General features: G+C 38.8%; 2 protein-coding genes across 3 annotated transcripts in view; both read right to left on the bottom strand.

Annotated features, from left to right (window-relative positions):
* HBE1 (hemoglobin subunit epsilon 1) overlaps positions 1 to 15,905 on the bottom strand; it is a 250,894-nt gene that overhangs the window by 18,777 nt on the left and 216,212 nt on the right. The window lies entirely within an intron of this gene.
* LOC129008869 (olfactory receptor 51B4) lies at positions 13,378 to 14,310 on the bottom strand. The gene is given in 1 exon segment (XM_054441325.2): positions 13,378 to 14,310. A coding segment is annotated over 1 exon segment (933 nt).

Raw genomic sequence — 15,905 nt, 5'->3', positions numbered from 1 at the left:
CTGAGGTGGGCAGACTGCTTGAGCTCAGGAGTCTGAGACCAGCCTGTGTAACAAGTGACACCCCATCTCTACCAAAAATACAAAAAATTAGCCAGGTATGGTGGTGTGTACCTGTGGTTCCAGCTACTCAGGATGTTGAGGTGGGAGGACCACTTGAGCCTGGGAAGTGGAAGTTGCAGTGAGCCGAGATTTTGCCACTGCACTCCAATTTGGGTGACAGAGTGAGACCCTTTCTCAAAAACAAGCAAATAAAAAACCCTCCACTTTACAGATGAAGAAACTGAGTCATACAACTACTAAGAGAAACTGAGTCACTAACCACTCAGGTAGTCTGGCTCCAGCATCTGTACTCTTAATGTCTGCTCTGTACTGCCCAAGACTTTTATAAAGCCAAGGGTTGAATCACTGAAATGAGTTATCGGGATGGCTACATGGGAAGGGTGCTAAGTTCTTTCCTAAAGGTATGTGAGAATACAAAGGAAAGAAGCATCCTCTTTTTACACACATGAACCAGTGCATGCACATCTGATACTCAGTGGGCCTGGTTGAAGATGAGAATTTTATTGCTGAATGAGAGCCTCTGGGGACATCTTGCCAGTCAAGGAGTCTCAGGTTCAATTTCCTTCTCAGTCTTGGAGTTATGGGAGCTCATGCATTTAATCAACAGAAATTTTGTATTGAAATGAGGGTCATTGCAAATCATTTACTCCAGACTCCTACTTATAAAAAGGGAAACTGAGGCTCAGAGAAGGGTGGGGGCTTTCCCAGTATGATGTAATTTGTCATGGAAATGATCAGGCTTGGATTCAGAGCTCCTGACTTTCTGTCTAGTGTATGTGCAGTGAGCCCCTTTTCCTCTAACTGAGAGAAGGAAAAAAAATGGAACCTAAAATATTCTACATAGTTTCCATGTCACAGCCAGGGCTGGGCAGTCTCCTGTTATTTCTTTTAAAATAAATATATCATTTAAATGCATAAATAAGCAAACCCTGCTCGGGGATGGGAGGGAGAGTCTCTGGAGTCCACCCCTTCTCGGCCCTGGCTCTGTAGATAGTGCTATCAAAGCCCTGACAGAGCCCTGCCCATTGCTGGGCCTTGGAGTGAGTCAGCCTAGTACAGGGGCAGGGCAAGCCATCTCATAGCTGCTAAGTGGGAGAGAGAAAAGGGCTCATCGTCTATAAACACAGGTCATGACTATTCTTATTCTCGCACTAACAAAAAGAATAATATGAGATGTCTACATATACCTTGCCTCTCCTCTTGTGTACTGGGGCCCCCAAGAGCTCTCTAAAAGTGATGGCAAAGTCATTGCACTAGATGCCGTCCCATCTATTATAAACCCTCATTTGTCTCCACACACCAGTCATGGACAATAACCGTCCTCCCAGGTCCATGTGCTTGTCTTTGTATAATACTCAAGGAATTTCGGAAAATGTATTCTTTCAATCTTGTTCTGTTATTCCTGTTTCAATGGCTTAGTAGAAAAAGTACATACTTGTTTTGCCATAAATTGACAATAGACAATTTCACATCAATGTCTATATGGGTCGTTGTGTTTGTTGTGTTTGCATAAATTCACAATAACTTTATATTGTTACAACATGGTGAATAAAGGAGAAAGCTATTACAAGTCCAGAAAATAAAAGCTATCAGCTTGAGGCCTCAGCTTTCTAGGAATAATATCAATATTACAAAATTAATCTAACAATTATGAATAGCAATGAGATAATGTGTACAAAGTACCCAGACCTACGTGGCAGAGCATCAAGGAAGCGCATTGCAGAGTATTTTTTTGTTTGTTTTTGTATTTTGTTTTGTGAGGCAAGGTTTCACTCTGCCATCCAGGCTGGAGTGCAGTGGCAAGATCATGTCTCACTGCAGCCTTGACCTCCTGAACTCAAGGGATCCTCCCATTTCAGCCTCGTGAGTAGCTGGGACTACAGGTGTGCATCACCATGCCTGGCTAATTTTTTTTTTTTAAGTAGAGATGAGGTCTTGCTATGTTGTCCAGGATAACATCAAACTCCTGAGCTCAAGCAGTCCTCCCACCTCTACCTCTCAAGTGCTGGAATTATAGACATGAGCCACCACTCCTGGCTTGCAGACTATTTAAACGACTAATTCCTGACACTACTTGAGAGATACTAGACAGTAGACAACACATCTTTAATGTACCAAATGGGTGACCGTAGGGTTGAAAGGGACATTAGAATTCAATGTTTTATGACCAAAAAGGCTTAAATCAGGCACAAGCTTAGGTCTTTTCAACTGTGAGGACTGGATTGAAAGTGTGTAGTTCAAGGCCCTGTAGTTGCTGTTTAACTGTTCCCAGGTGGAAGTCTCTTCAAGGAACTACTGGTGCAAAAAGGGAACTACCTGGGGATAAATATTTCCTCCAGAAAGGGGGAAAGTGCAAGTTCCCCTACCAAAAGCACCAGGCAAGTCCTTGTCTATTTTCCCTGAAGTTATCAAGGAAATGAGACCCTTGTTTACCTTCAAGATTAGAGAAGGCTTGAAAAGTTTGAGCTGTGCCTTTGGAGGCCAACAAACTTTTCTCCTTTGTTGACCAAGTTCAGCTCTCCTGCATACTTCCAAGGTCTGTTGCATCAAGAGTGAGAATTCAAGGTCTTAGAAGCTCGAATCTCAGATGTAAGGAAAGGAGGAGATTTCCTGTTCACTCGCTGTTAACATATGGCTGAAATTTTTTGATCTAGTCATCTACAAAGCATGAGTTGTGGGTCAGAAATTGTTTTTCACATCTTTTGACTTCCTTTGACATCAGAATATAACCTAGGATTTGATTACTTAAGTGAAGGCAAGGTACTTTGGTCTGGACAGGAGCATTTTGAACAAGGAAGGGAGACAGCTATGAAGGCAAGCATTTATTCTATCTATCATCTATCTGTCTTTCTATCTATCTATTCTTTCATCCACTTATTTATACATTTAAACAAAAAGTATAGAGTGTAGTATAATTTGTAAGTGCTCAGGGCTGTGTGTGTATGGATTGTTTGAAATGGAACTAAAGTGGGAGTATAATTCTACTGCCCCCCTAACCCTGTGGTCCCTACACTACTCTGCAAGACTTAGCTGCTTAGCTTAATTGTGAGGCTGATTAGGGCAATAGCACCCCATCCTCTCTGTCTTTCAACATCCTCATAATAACTAGAGAATAATTTTATAAAATATCACAATAGGGTCATGTTTAGTAGGGTGATATATAAAATTAGACAAGCCACAGTTTGAGTTTACCCTTTTGAATAAATATATGACAAAAGGCAATTTAATTATGCGTTTGGAGGTATCCAGTATGAAATTTAGATAATACCTGCCTTCTAGTGTTGAAATTAGAACTTAATGATATAATGCATCAATTAACTTATCATAGTTCCTGCACAAAGTAAGAATCCTTTCAACGTGTGTGCGTATGTATTTATCTGTTATTAACAGGAATCTTATGGGCATTATCTCACTTAATCCTTATTAACAACTATGAAGCAGGTACTTATTTGAGTTTTCCAAGTGAGTTAAGTATAGCTTGTAATACTTAAGGAAATATCCACAGATTACATAGCTATTATATAACTGAGAAATTTATTTATATTATAAAACATTCTAACAATACAGATGCATATAAACTAAAAAACTGAAAGGGCTCATGCAACCCTACCTTCTCAATATCACTTCTCTACTTAGAAAAAACCAGCCTTAGCTGTCTGCTATGAATCCTTTCAAAATATATTTCTGAGAAATGAGAGAGAGAAATGGGGAGGGTGGAAGGAAGAAAGATAGGGTAAGAGACAGGGAAGGAGGTGTGGGGAAAGAAATTAAATTATTCTTTTCTCTGTCTCTTGAAAGAGCTCTTTCCATTACATTGAATCAAAGGTAATGTTGTCATTTCTGGACTCTTGTAATAAAGAAAGACCGATATATGAAATAATTTTGAAAGTCTATGGCATTTTCAAAATGCAAGGTGATGTCTTACTAACTAGTCTTTGCTTTATTATTAGAAATGGGGAAGTGAGTATAGCCATTTTATCAGGAGATATACTAGGAAAAAGGGAAACTGGAGAAACTGGGAGGAGTATCCAGATGTCCTGTCCCTGTAAGGTGGGGGCAGCCACCTTCAATCAAAAGGGCTCCTTAACACTTTCCTTGCTTGTGGCTCCGCCATCTTGGACCATTAGTTCCACAGGTATCTTCTTCCCTCTAGTGGTCATAACAGCAGCTTCAGCTACTTCTCTAAAGAGTCCTGCCAGATATACGTCAGGAAATATAATCCACTAATAAAAATGGAAACAACATTTTGACTGTAGTTATTTGTTTTTTGTCATTGTGACTACCAATAACATTCTCACTCTTTCATCAGTAATCACTCAGTTTATTCTGTGACCAACAGACTGTGGGAAAAAATCAGAGAAGGCATCCTCGTGCTTACTAGCCTAAACTGAAATTGCTACAGCAGAGTGAACCAGAAGGTTTACAGATATTTTCCACAAAGAGTAAAAGGATTGAAGCCTTCTCCAGATCAATGCATAGGAAATAATAATGAACCATAAAACCCATATTATAATGAACAACATTAGGATAAGTCCATATCAATTTTTAATCCAGACATAAGCACAGACTACGTGAAGCATGTCCAAGTGGAGGCAGGAGAAATGAGATGATAGGAACAAGAAAAGAGGAGCCATTTGATCAAGAATAGTAGAAAAAGGAAAGGCAAGTCATATTAACAAATGATTGTCATGCCAACACTACAGATAACTCTGCTAATAAAGGTAGAGGCATAATACAGGTAGTGGCAGATATCTACATAGTAGTTAAAGGACATGGCCATCAGTATAGAAGATTCCATAAATGAGAACTTAAAGAGGAAGAATAATTTGTCAGAAGCTTAAAAGCTGAACTCTGAGGCATTAAACTACAATATCCTTTTGACCGTGGAAAGGGTGGTGAAGGGAAAGTTCAAGTACATTTGAGCCAACATAGAGAGGAACATTGGCTTGGTGAGGGATATCTGTCCTGATGTTGTCCAGGATGGTGATGATACCCATATAAATAACATAGATAAAACAGGAGGGGATAGAGATCTAGACAAAGAGGCATCAAAGCTAGGGATGTTTGTAAGGACGAAATAGAAAGTTGTTTGTGTTAGTCACCGTGAGCATGACTGGTAAAGGCAATGCAGAGGCTAATGCCTTTGTTATTATTATTTTATTTTAAATTGACAAATAATAATTGTGTGTATTCATGGGGTACAACATGATGCTTTGGTGTATGTGTACAATAATAAATGTTTAAATAAGGCTAATTAACAAATCCACCACTTCACATACTTATCTTTTGTGGTGAAAACGTTTAAAATTTACTCTTTTCATTAAAAAATCTGGAACATAGTTAAAATGTCATATGTGTCAGGATGCAGTAATAGATCTAGAAAACATTGAATGATTCCTTGCAAATCATGAATAATGATCAATCGAGGAAAACCTATGAAAATGAGAAAATTTTGGAGCCTGAACTAAAAATATCTTTATCACTTTTGGAGGTCAGGAATTCAGATTCATTTTTCTCAGCCTGTAAAGTAAGAACTTGAAATGGCATTATAGCAGAAGGTAGGCCTTGAGTGGATTGACGTGGAAGCAAAATAAGCCACAAATGAAGACAAATGTGCAACATCAGAAACATGAGTTGTGCCATTAATTTTAATCAGTTTCATATGAAACGTGGGTTTGTTTATTGCTACGTCACAGTCAGATGTTGATGGTCCTGAGTGCTCTCCTCCAAGCAGTGGGCCAGGAATCCAGGTGCCTTCCTGTGATTGACTTTATTATTTCAGAATCTTTTACTTTCTGCCACATAGAGGAAGGGAAAGAGAATGATAGAAGGGCACTCTGCCTTGGGGAGTAACACATTATTATCTCCACATTATTTTTGTCACAACCAGTCACATGGTCGAGTTAATTGCGAGGGCTGTTGGAAATTGTTGAGAAGTATATTGATTTAGTGACTCATATTGTTTCTGACATACTGTGTCCAGAATTGGTGGGTTCTTGGTCTCACTGACTTCAAGAATGAAGCCACGGACCCTCGCGGTGAGTGTTACAGTTCTTAAAGGCGGCCTGTCCGGAGTTTGTTCGTTCTGATGTTCATAGGTGTTGGGAGTTTCTTCCTTCTGGTGGGTTCGTGGTCTCCCTGGCTCAGGAGTGAAGCTGCAGACCTTCACAGTGAGTGTTACACCTCATAAAGGCAGTGTGGACCCAACGAGTGAGCAGCAGCAAGATTTATTGCAAAGAGCAAAAGAACAAAGCTTCCACACTGGGGAAGCGGACACCAGTCGGTTGCCACTGCTGGCTCCGGCAGCCTGCTGTTATTCTCTTATCTGGCCCCACCCACATCCTGCTGATTGGTGGAGCCGAGTGGTCTGTTTTGACAGGGCGCTGATTGGTGCGTTTACAATCCCTGAGCTAGACACAAAGGTTCTCCACATCCCCACCAGATTAGCTAGATACAGAGTGCGGACACAAAGGTTCTCCAAGTCCCCACCAGAGTAGCTAGATACAGAGTGTCGATTGGTGCATTCACAAACCCTGAGCTAGACACAGGGTGCTGATTGGTGTGTTTACAAACCTTGAGCTAGATACAGAGTGCCGATTGGTGTATTTACAATCCCTGAGCTAGACATAAAGGTTCTCCACGTCCCCACCAGACTCAGGAGCCCAGCTGGCTTCACCCAGTGGATCCCGCACTGGGGCTGCAGGTGGAGCTGCCTGCCAGTCCCGCACCGTGCGCCCGCACTCCTCAGCCCTTGGGTGGTTGATGGGACTGGGCGTCTTGGAGTAGGGGGCGGGGATCGTTGGGGAGGCTCCAGCGGCACAGGAGCCCACAGAGTGGGGGCGGCTCAGGCATGGCGGGCTGCAGGTCCCCAGCCCTGCACCGCAGGAAGGCAGCTAAGGCCCGGCGAGAAATTGAGCACAGCAGCTGCTGGCCCAGGTGCTAAGCCCCTCACTGCCCGGGGCCAGAGGGGCCGGCAGGCCGCTCCCAGTGCGGGTTCCGCGGAGCCCACGCCCACCTGGAACTCGCGCGGGCCAGCAAACACCAGGCGCAGCCCAGGTTCCCGCCTGCGTCTCTCCCTCCACACCTCCTCGCAAGCTGAGGGAGCTGGCTCTGGCCTTGGCCAGCCCAGAAAGGGGCTCCCACAGTGCAGCGGCGGGCTGAAGTGCTCCTCAAGTGCTGCCAAAGTGGGAGCCCAGGCAAAGGAGGCGCCAAGAGCGAGCGAGGGCTGTGCGGACTGCGAGCACGCTGTCACCTCTCAATACTAGTCACTAGTAAATTAGCATTATCCCACACCCTATGCTTCCAAAAATAACATGAATATTATTGTAAAATCAAAGGCATACTGAACCATATTTTTATTATGTTTAAGCAGTAAAAATAAGACCTGGAGTGCAAAAAGACTACCAAATTCTATAATACTTCACGGAATCTAAGCTTTCTCACCCCAAATTATATCTTATTTCAGAGCAAATAACTTAGGCTTTAAAAAATGTTTCCTCATGAGTTATTATTGTATAATGATTCAGAGCACGTATTCTAGAGCCAAATATCATGAGTTGAATTATGCCCTCTGTCAATTAGTAGCCACTTCATCTTGGAATATTACTTTCCAAGTAGGAAAGTAGGGCCCTGTACCTCAGTTTCCTCCTCTTAAAGGGTATTACAATAGTACTTGAGACACAGAGTTACTGTGAATACTAAATGAAATATCAACAGTGTCTTGTGTATAGTATAAGCCATAATCATTGTATTGTTATTACTATTAGTACTATTACTTTTATACTATCCTAGTGTGTATATTGAGGATGTAGGGGCTTAGAGCAAAGATATGAAGGTCACATATGGGTAGAGATGGGAATAAATAAATGAGATTACATTGTTAAGGATTACACGAGTCTTTCTCTGCAAAGCGAGAGGGAAGGTTAGTCTCTTTCAGAGAACATCATGGCAAAAACATTTTTTCAAGAGAATCCGTGCATTTTATGTCCATGTAGTTGCAAACAATGCCAAGTAGAACTCCAATCCAGATCTAAGTGGGGCTGTGGGAACTATGTATCAATTGATGGACATGCTGCTTTTTGACTCAGAGGTGGATAAGAGACAAAACTCTTTTCTTCTTAGATGTACTAAAAAGTAGTTAGTCTGGAAGTATTTAGAAGACTTTGGACAGGAATGTGATTTTATCAGGTAAATCAAAAATAGAAGCTATTTCTGAAAGAAGCAACTAGAACCAAGTTATACACAGGAAATACCCGTAATGTAGATATATTTTTGACTAGAGTAGCATGTAAAAATTTGTATAAAATATTTGCAGGTAAGTTAGGTAATGCAATATTTGAGACTCTAAGTTTGTGGGAAACTTAGAACTGTTTCAGTTTTCTACATTGTTCCTAACTATTTAAAATGCTATGAAATGATTTTGCAGATTTTTCTGAGATGTTTATAGTGATAAGTGAGAATATATGAGATAGTCTGTTCCTTTGTTGTATGTCTATTTAAAATATCTTTTATATAATGATAAAAATCTATCTCTTTGTAACTTATCACAGCAGATTTGTATTATTTTATGTGAAGAAACTCAGAATATGGAGTATTATTTTTCCTCAAATTATCACTTTTATAAGGAGTTGCTATCTATCCATCTTATTTTCTTTATGTAAACCAGTGTTTTATCTCTTCTCATTTTCTATCAAGGATTAATAGGTTTTTGGCATCTTTATTGTCTTTTTTCTCCAACTTTTTGTATCTACAGGTTCCTACCTTAATTTATATTTTAAAGTAGGTGAGCAAATGCATTTTAACACTCCAAGATAGATTTAGATTAAAACATCTAACCAGGATAAACATTGCCGTCTAAATGTATTTGTTGTTTTAATCTCTTCTGTCATTGTAACATGATGAGGAGACATGGAAAGAAAACTTCTGCTAATTTCTCCTTTAAAGTCACTTCACATTAGTTATCTCTTACATATGAGTCCCTGGCAGTGTCAGTTGACCATTCCTTTTCATGACCCTAAAGACTTCTGATAAATATACTGCATTTTTCTATAGCTCATTTCAACCTACACAAATTATGGGTTTGCATGCCTTTATCCCTAATTAGGCTACACAGCTGTTTAAATTAGGAATTATAGATTTCGCCAGATAATTCTATATCTGATACAGATTAGGCATTTAATAAATTTTGGTGAATAGGTAAACACTAAATTGTTCCTCAAACATTTGTCAGATATTCAGTATGATACATACTTATTGAGCATCAAGTAAATAGAGATATTCAGACACATTATAGAGAAGTATACACTTACCAACTCAAAGTATTTGACACCCCTAGGCACATGAAACACTTTTGAATATACAGCACACTTTTACATACACATTATTCATAAACATTGCCAATGCATGCAGAAAGAAGCTTAATGTGGATTTTACATATACTTTCATGAACATAGCCTTGCCAATATCCTTTCCCTTTCTGTTAGAGTCACCTGCCTTCATGCATCCCTTGGATATGATACCTTGAGCTATCCCCACACCCAAATCTTCAACAGACAGAAATGTAAAGTCCCATTTAATGTGTGATAGGTGAACTAAATATTCTATCTCAGTATTCATCTGACAGCATAGGAAGGAGAGAAATCCCTCTGCCTCATTTATACCACATATTGTGTTTCTATGGCTGAATCAGCTTAGGTTCTACATTGTGGGGTTTTGGATAAATTACTTAACCTACCTAAGTAAGGCACCTAAGTGTCAGTCTCTTCATGTGTAGTCAGGAATTATAATGAAAAGTAACTCGAAGTATTTTTGTGATAATCAGTTAGATAAAAATGTGAACTTCTTAAGACACTAGCTACTTGAATACATAATTGATCTTTTATTCTATTATAATTATATACTGAACTCATGTGAGGATCCAGTTTCTATATCTAGGCTTTTCAAACTACCTTAGAGAAATACTTGTATATCTTCCTTGTAGGTATGGAGTAAAATACTAACTTCAGGTTTAGTACCAATGCTTATCCCGATTATAATTTACATTGCAAGTTTTATTTTCTGTTCCTTATTGGTCAATACTTTTGGATCCAGCTGTTCAACTGTGGTAACACTTGATAATAATGCCAAGAGGCTGGGGTGAGCTGTAAGAGGAGTCAAGGCTAATCAGTACAGCAAGAGGAATGAATAAGCAGCTAGATAAAGGGAATGGCATGGGAGGGTGTTTCCTGAGGGAATATTCATGAGACAAACAGAGAATAAAGAAAGGAAGGGAATGATAAATATAATATAGGCATGTTAATATACAAGTGATTTCTAGAAAGTGCATGAATAAGACAGCTAGAAAGATAGAAAGACCTGGCACTTAAAATGTGAATGTGAAAGAGTTCTGGCTGAGAGAAATATCTCAAGAATGGCCATGTTCCAGGCTTGAGGGTAGGGCCCATGCCAGGGACCCTGCCCTTTTCTGCCTAAAATTTCTCTGCCTCCTGTCCCTATCATTAGGAGACCAGGATGGGAGGATTGCTTGAGGCTAGGAATTGGAGAGCAGCCTGGGCAACATAACATGATCCCATATTTACAAAAAATAAAAACATTAGCCAGGTGCGGTGGCATAAACCTGTAGTCCTAGGTACTCAAAAAGCTGAGGAAGAAAGATTGCTTGAGCCCAGGATTTCAAGGCTGCAGTGAGCTGTGATGGCACCACTGCACTCCAGCCTGGGCAACAGAGCAAGATCATGTCTATATAAATAAATAAATAAATAAATAAATAAATAAGCTTTAGCCACACCAGACAAGTAACATTGTGTATTTTTAAAGGACTGCATTAATAAATTTGGGAGTTTACAGAATGGCAGGTAGTTATCCTTGGGAAGACAATATGCTGATGGGGAAATACAATTACTGCCCTGGCTGAACTCACAGTATGACAGAGAATTAACTGTGCTGACTTGATAATTCCTCAGAGCAGAGCTCTAAGAGAGCTTATAGACACAACGCCTGCTTCACAAGGTTCTCAAGTATGGCAAACTTGTCAGTCAGGGTGAGACTGAGGATGAGGTCTAAGAGACTTGGTGGAAGCTGCACTTGTTTGAAAGGACACTGATTTTACTTCAGTGGTGCAACAAATGTCCTTATATATCACTGGATCAGCAGGTAAATGTTGACTTAATAATTGAAAGGTTTTTCAAACTAAGAAGTTGTAAAATATAATACATAGGTTATGAATATAATTAAAATTAAAACCCATAAATGTACATTTACTTAAGAAAATGAGTGATTTTTAAAGATTTATCCTTTTTAATTGATTTTTGACTATTGATACAGGCTGTTTAAAGATCAATAGGCTATAATATCATATTATGTCATCCCTTGCTAACATATGAGTAAACTTGAGTTCTCAACTTGATCTTACCACTTCTTCTTATTTATAATTAGATATCTCTGTTTCTTAGACTTCGCTATCATACCTTATTTCTCAGCACATTGCCCCTAAGTTTGCATTACACATTTACACATTGTTGTAGGCTGTCTTCTTATAACAATCAAGAAAACAGCATTGCAATCCCCTACTGACAAATACATTACATTTGCCATTTTTACAAAAAACCCTTATTTGCCTGGAAATTTTAAGACCACTATGTTTTTTACTCTTACAGACATCCTTTAAGTGGTCAATAGAAATTCAGCTTTCCTAAATGTAGTTTGTATGTTAGCACAATGTGCATTTTAGACCAAATAACAAAGGTAACCAGAAAACAACGTTTCTAAATAGAATACACTCTGCATGCCAACTTTGGAAAAACAAATAAATTTTACACAGAGAATAACAACTAAAATGACAATGAATAAACCCCCCACGTCCTACTTTCAAAGAACTCTCACAAACCATTTGGACAATAACTGAATCCTTCAGGAGTAGCCATTTATTAGTTTTGATTTTTCCTGCATCCCAATGGCCCTTCTAATTTGGAGAAATACTGCATTATTTAGCTTTAGTTTTCAGTAAGTATTTTCTTATCAAATCTCTGGAATATTTTCAGAGTGCTCACTGCCCAGATGTAAAATAAATATGAAAGATTTCTTAAGTGAAGCAGAGAGAATTTAGAATGGAATAATTATATACTGGGTTCTGAACATGGACTTTCAATCAGAAAAGAAAATATTAGAAGCAAGCTCAATGAGAACTTAAAAATAGGAAGAAACAGCAGTCTTCAGAGAGGAATGAATGCAACTTTTGAGATTAGTTTCCTGTAAGGAGATCAGCTGCAAATACTAGCGCAGAACTAACAGTTGATGAAGAAATTGTCATCCCGTTACACTAATAGCAAGTAGTAGACTGCGGTTCAGACACAGTGAACAGCATAAAGACTTACAAGCACTTTGAAGAAGGTTGAAGGAAGAAACTATTCCATCAGTGAAAAATGCCTAAAATATAACATTACCTTTGCCAAGTTTTTGCATTAATTATCAAAACTGTTTCATGAAGTGAAAAAGTCTCAAGATTTTTTATGTGAGACACAAGAGGGGAAATAGAAATGGGTGGTGATATCTAAATTTATAGTTGGTTATTTTTTTCAGAAGAAAAATGTCAGGAGACAAAATAGAAAGCTAGAAAGAAGAAAAATTATTAAGTTAGTTTGAGCAGACAGTGGGAAGAAGGAAAACGTGGCTGGGATATCTGGCTTCCACTAGATGATAAGAAATGTGTTTGGTGCTATTTAGCTGTTAGTCTGTATCACATGCCTTTTAGTAGTAAAATATGCCGACCTACTAAGGGAAATTACATGTCATGAGTAAGCTTCTTAAAGTTCTAGATATTTGCTGTTTAGCCTCACACAAGTTTGCTTACTAATCAAGCAAGATCCTTTTCAGAGTATTAGATTCAAAGTATGGTGATGAAAATATGATCATGTATTATTCAAATTCACCTTTATAAGACACATAAAATGTACCTCCAACTGCACATTCTTCTTTAGATGAACTGTATTTGACCCAAGCTGCTTTAGTCCACTTATCTTGACTATTTCTGAAATCATAGTTACTCTTCTTTTGGATACAGAACCTGGATTGTTATATCTCCTCTGCTTCCTGTATTCTTTTTCTTCAGTATCACTGGCATTCCCTCTTTATTAGGTGATGTATATATATACACATATATGTATAAAAATTTCTTGCTCACATCAGCTTTTTCATGTAATAATTAAAATTGAATCTAACACTAAGGAAAAAAAAAAAAGTGTGGATATAAAACCAAGGTTACTTTTCAGTAATGGGAGAGGCCCAGAAATCCTAGCGATCTTGAGATTCTGAAATAAGGGCTCAAGCACTACTCTGCCCAGAAAATGGGCGAACAATGCTTCTTTGAATCTGCTTGGTCTTGATGCTATAAATGATAGGATTCATGAATGGAGGAAAGAGAAAATGGACATAGCTCATGATAATGGGGACCACATGAGGTGCATGTTTCCCAAACCTGTGAATGAATGACAGTCCCATCACAGTGATGTGAAATACTAGGACACAGCTAATATGGAAGACAGAAGTGTTGAGAGCTTTAGCTTGCTCTTGTCCAGACACAATGCACATCACTGTCTTGAGGATTAGTATATAAGAAAAGATGATGATTAGAGCATCTAAAAAGACAGTCAAAGAAGTCAGAATAATTGGATATATGTGATTAAACGTGATATCAGCACAGGCGAGTTTTATGACATCTTGGTGGAGGCAAAACGTGTGCAAGAGGACACAGGAACCACAATATGGGTAGCAGTAGAGTGAAAGAATTATGGGCAAAATGGACATAAAACCTCTCATCAGTACCCACAGTCCTATGTTCTTTACTCAGGAATTGGTAAGAATGGAGTTGTACCTCAGTGGTGTGCAGATGGCAATGAAACGGTCATAGGCCATAACAAGCAAGATACCTGATTGTACAATTGCCAGTGAATGAATGAAGGACTGGGTGAAACAGGCAGTATGGGCGGTCTCCCTCTGGTCTAGCAGCAGGACACCCAGGACTGTGGGCATCGTAGTGAGTGTCATCCCAAGGTCCATGCCTGCCAGCATAGCCAAGAAGTAGTACATGGGCTCATGGAGGCTGTGGTCATTCCAAATGGGGACAAGAAGTGTGCCATTTCCAAAAAGGATGGAGAAATAGATTACAAAGAAGGGAATAGAGATCCAGTGGTGAATTGCCTCTGAGCCCAAGAAGCCAGTCAGCAAGAAGGGGGCAGCACTGTTGTTATACCACATGGTAGGTTTTGCAGGTGGAGAAGATATTTTTTAGGGGTGATGACCTCCAAAGATGCAGTTTTCTTTTTTCTCTCACAATCTTCTTGTAGCACATCAGGCCATTTTTTACCTCAAAACTTAAATATTTTTCTGGATTGTCTCATATTTAATTAATTGTAAGCCTGTATTCACAAGGCCTTTCCCTAGAACAACAAATAACAATAATCATAGTCAGAATCATAATTCCAATTCACTGTGAAGCATACAACCTTTATTTTTTCAACACTCATCTTATGTCTGTGCTTATAGCCTTGCCTCTTGGTCCCAAATAGGACTCCTTTGTTCCCTTTTATTCTCTTTACTCTTTTATTCCTCCTCCTATGATTTATCATATGGGCCCTTACTGTGTTACTATCCAAGTTGAGTCAGTTCAATTTTTTTCCCTTGAAACTAATGGGACAGCTGTCTTTAGCATTAACCACTGAGGAAAATGCTTATTCAATAGAAATGACTGAGAAATATTGTGATCAATGTTGCTATCTCAAGTGAACTGTGAATAAGAAGAGAACCCAGCCTGGGCAACATAGCAAGACCCTGCCTCCACCAAAAAAAAAGAGAAAAGAAAAGATAAAAATTGGCCGGGCACAGTGGCACACATCACCTGAGCCCAGGACTGTGAGGCTGCAGGGAGCTATGATTGCAGCACTGCTCTCCTGCCTGGGCAACAGAGTCAGACTCTGTCTCTATAAAAAATAAAATAAAACAAAAGAAAATAATTCATCTACTGTGAGTTTCCACAGAAATCTGAAAACCTGAACAAGTGGATAAAGTTAGTAAACTCATTTTAGAAAGGTGTAATTACTCAGTGGACTTGGGACTCAGCAAGTTCCCTATGCTGCAAAAAGTCTGAATTTTGGCACATTAGGGACAAACATGAAAATAGGAGACTCATGTTGGAAGCTCATAACGGAAATATTTTAAGGACATACTTCTACAATGAGGGCCTCCACAAAAGCCTCATACTTGTTAGAGTCACGATTTGTAAATATGTTGATCTGAAGAGCAATAGTAATATTGGAAGTTGGTAATTGAGTAAATAAACTTCACACAACCAGTTCCAGGGAAAAGATAAGCACTCCCAGAGAGAAAATATGGCAACTATGTTGCTGATGGAGACAATCTTATAGACCCTCTAATCATTATGAATCTATAAGACTCATATTGAGAAAAATTCACAAGGATCTTCATAGGGAACTATGAAGTCTATTTATAATTAATATTTATTTATATTTATAATTACACTTTTACAAAGTCAAGATTTTTGTTGTCGTGATACCAAGAAATTTTGTAGCAGGTTTATTAGGAAAACAGAGAACTACAAGGGAAACTCAGTTTCTCCCAAATTCAATTGATTCTATATGTGTCCAGAATCTTTTAAAATATCATTCAATATTATAAATATCACTACTGACACCTTTGAAGTGTAATTCAGTAAAAATGAAGTGATAACAATCTTTGTACCTATTTTATAAAAACCTATAGAAACAATAATAATTATATGTTTCAGAATTTTGGCACATAGTAACATCTCTAATATAAGCAATTATTGGTGGAGA

The sequence above is a fragment of the Pongo pygmaeus genome, chromosome 9 (assembly GCF_028885625.2).
Source record: "Pongo pygmaeus isolate AG05252 chromosome 9, NHGRI_mPonPyg2-v2.0_pri, whole genome shotgun sequence".
Classification (NCBI taxonomy): Eukaryota; Metazoa; Chordata; class Mammalia; order Primates; family Hominidae; genus Pongo; species Pongo pygmaeus.
Note: the sequence above shows the minus strand (reverse complement) of the source record. Positions and strands in the feature narration are given on the sequence as shown.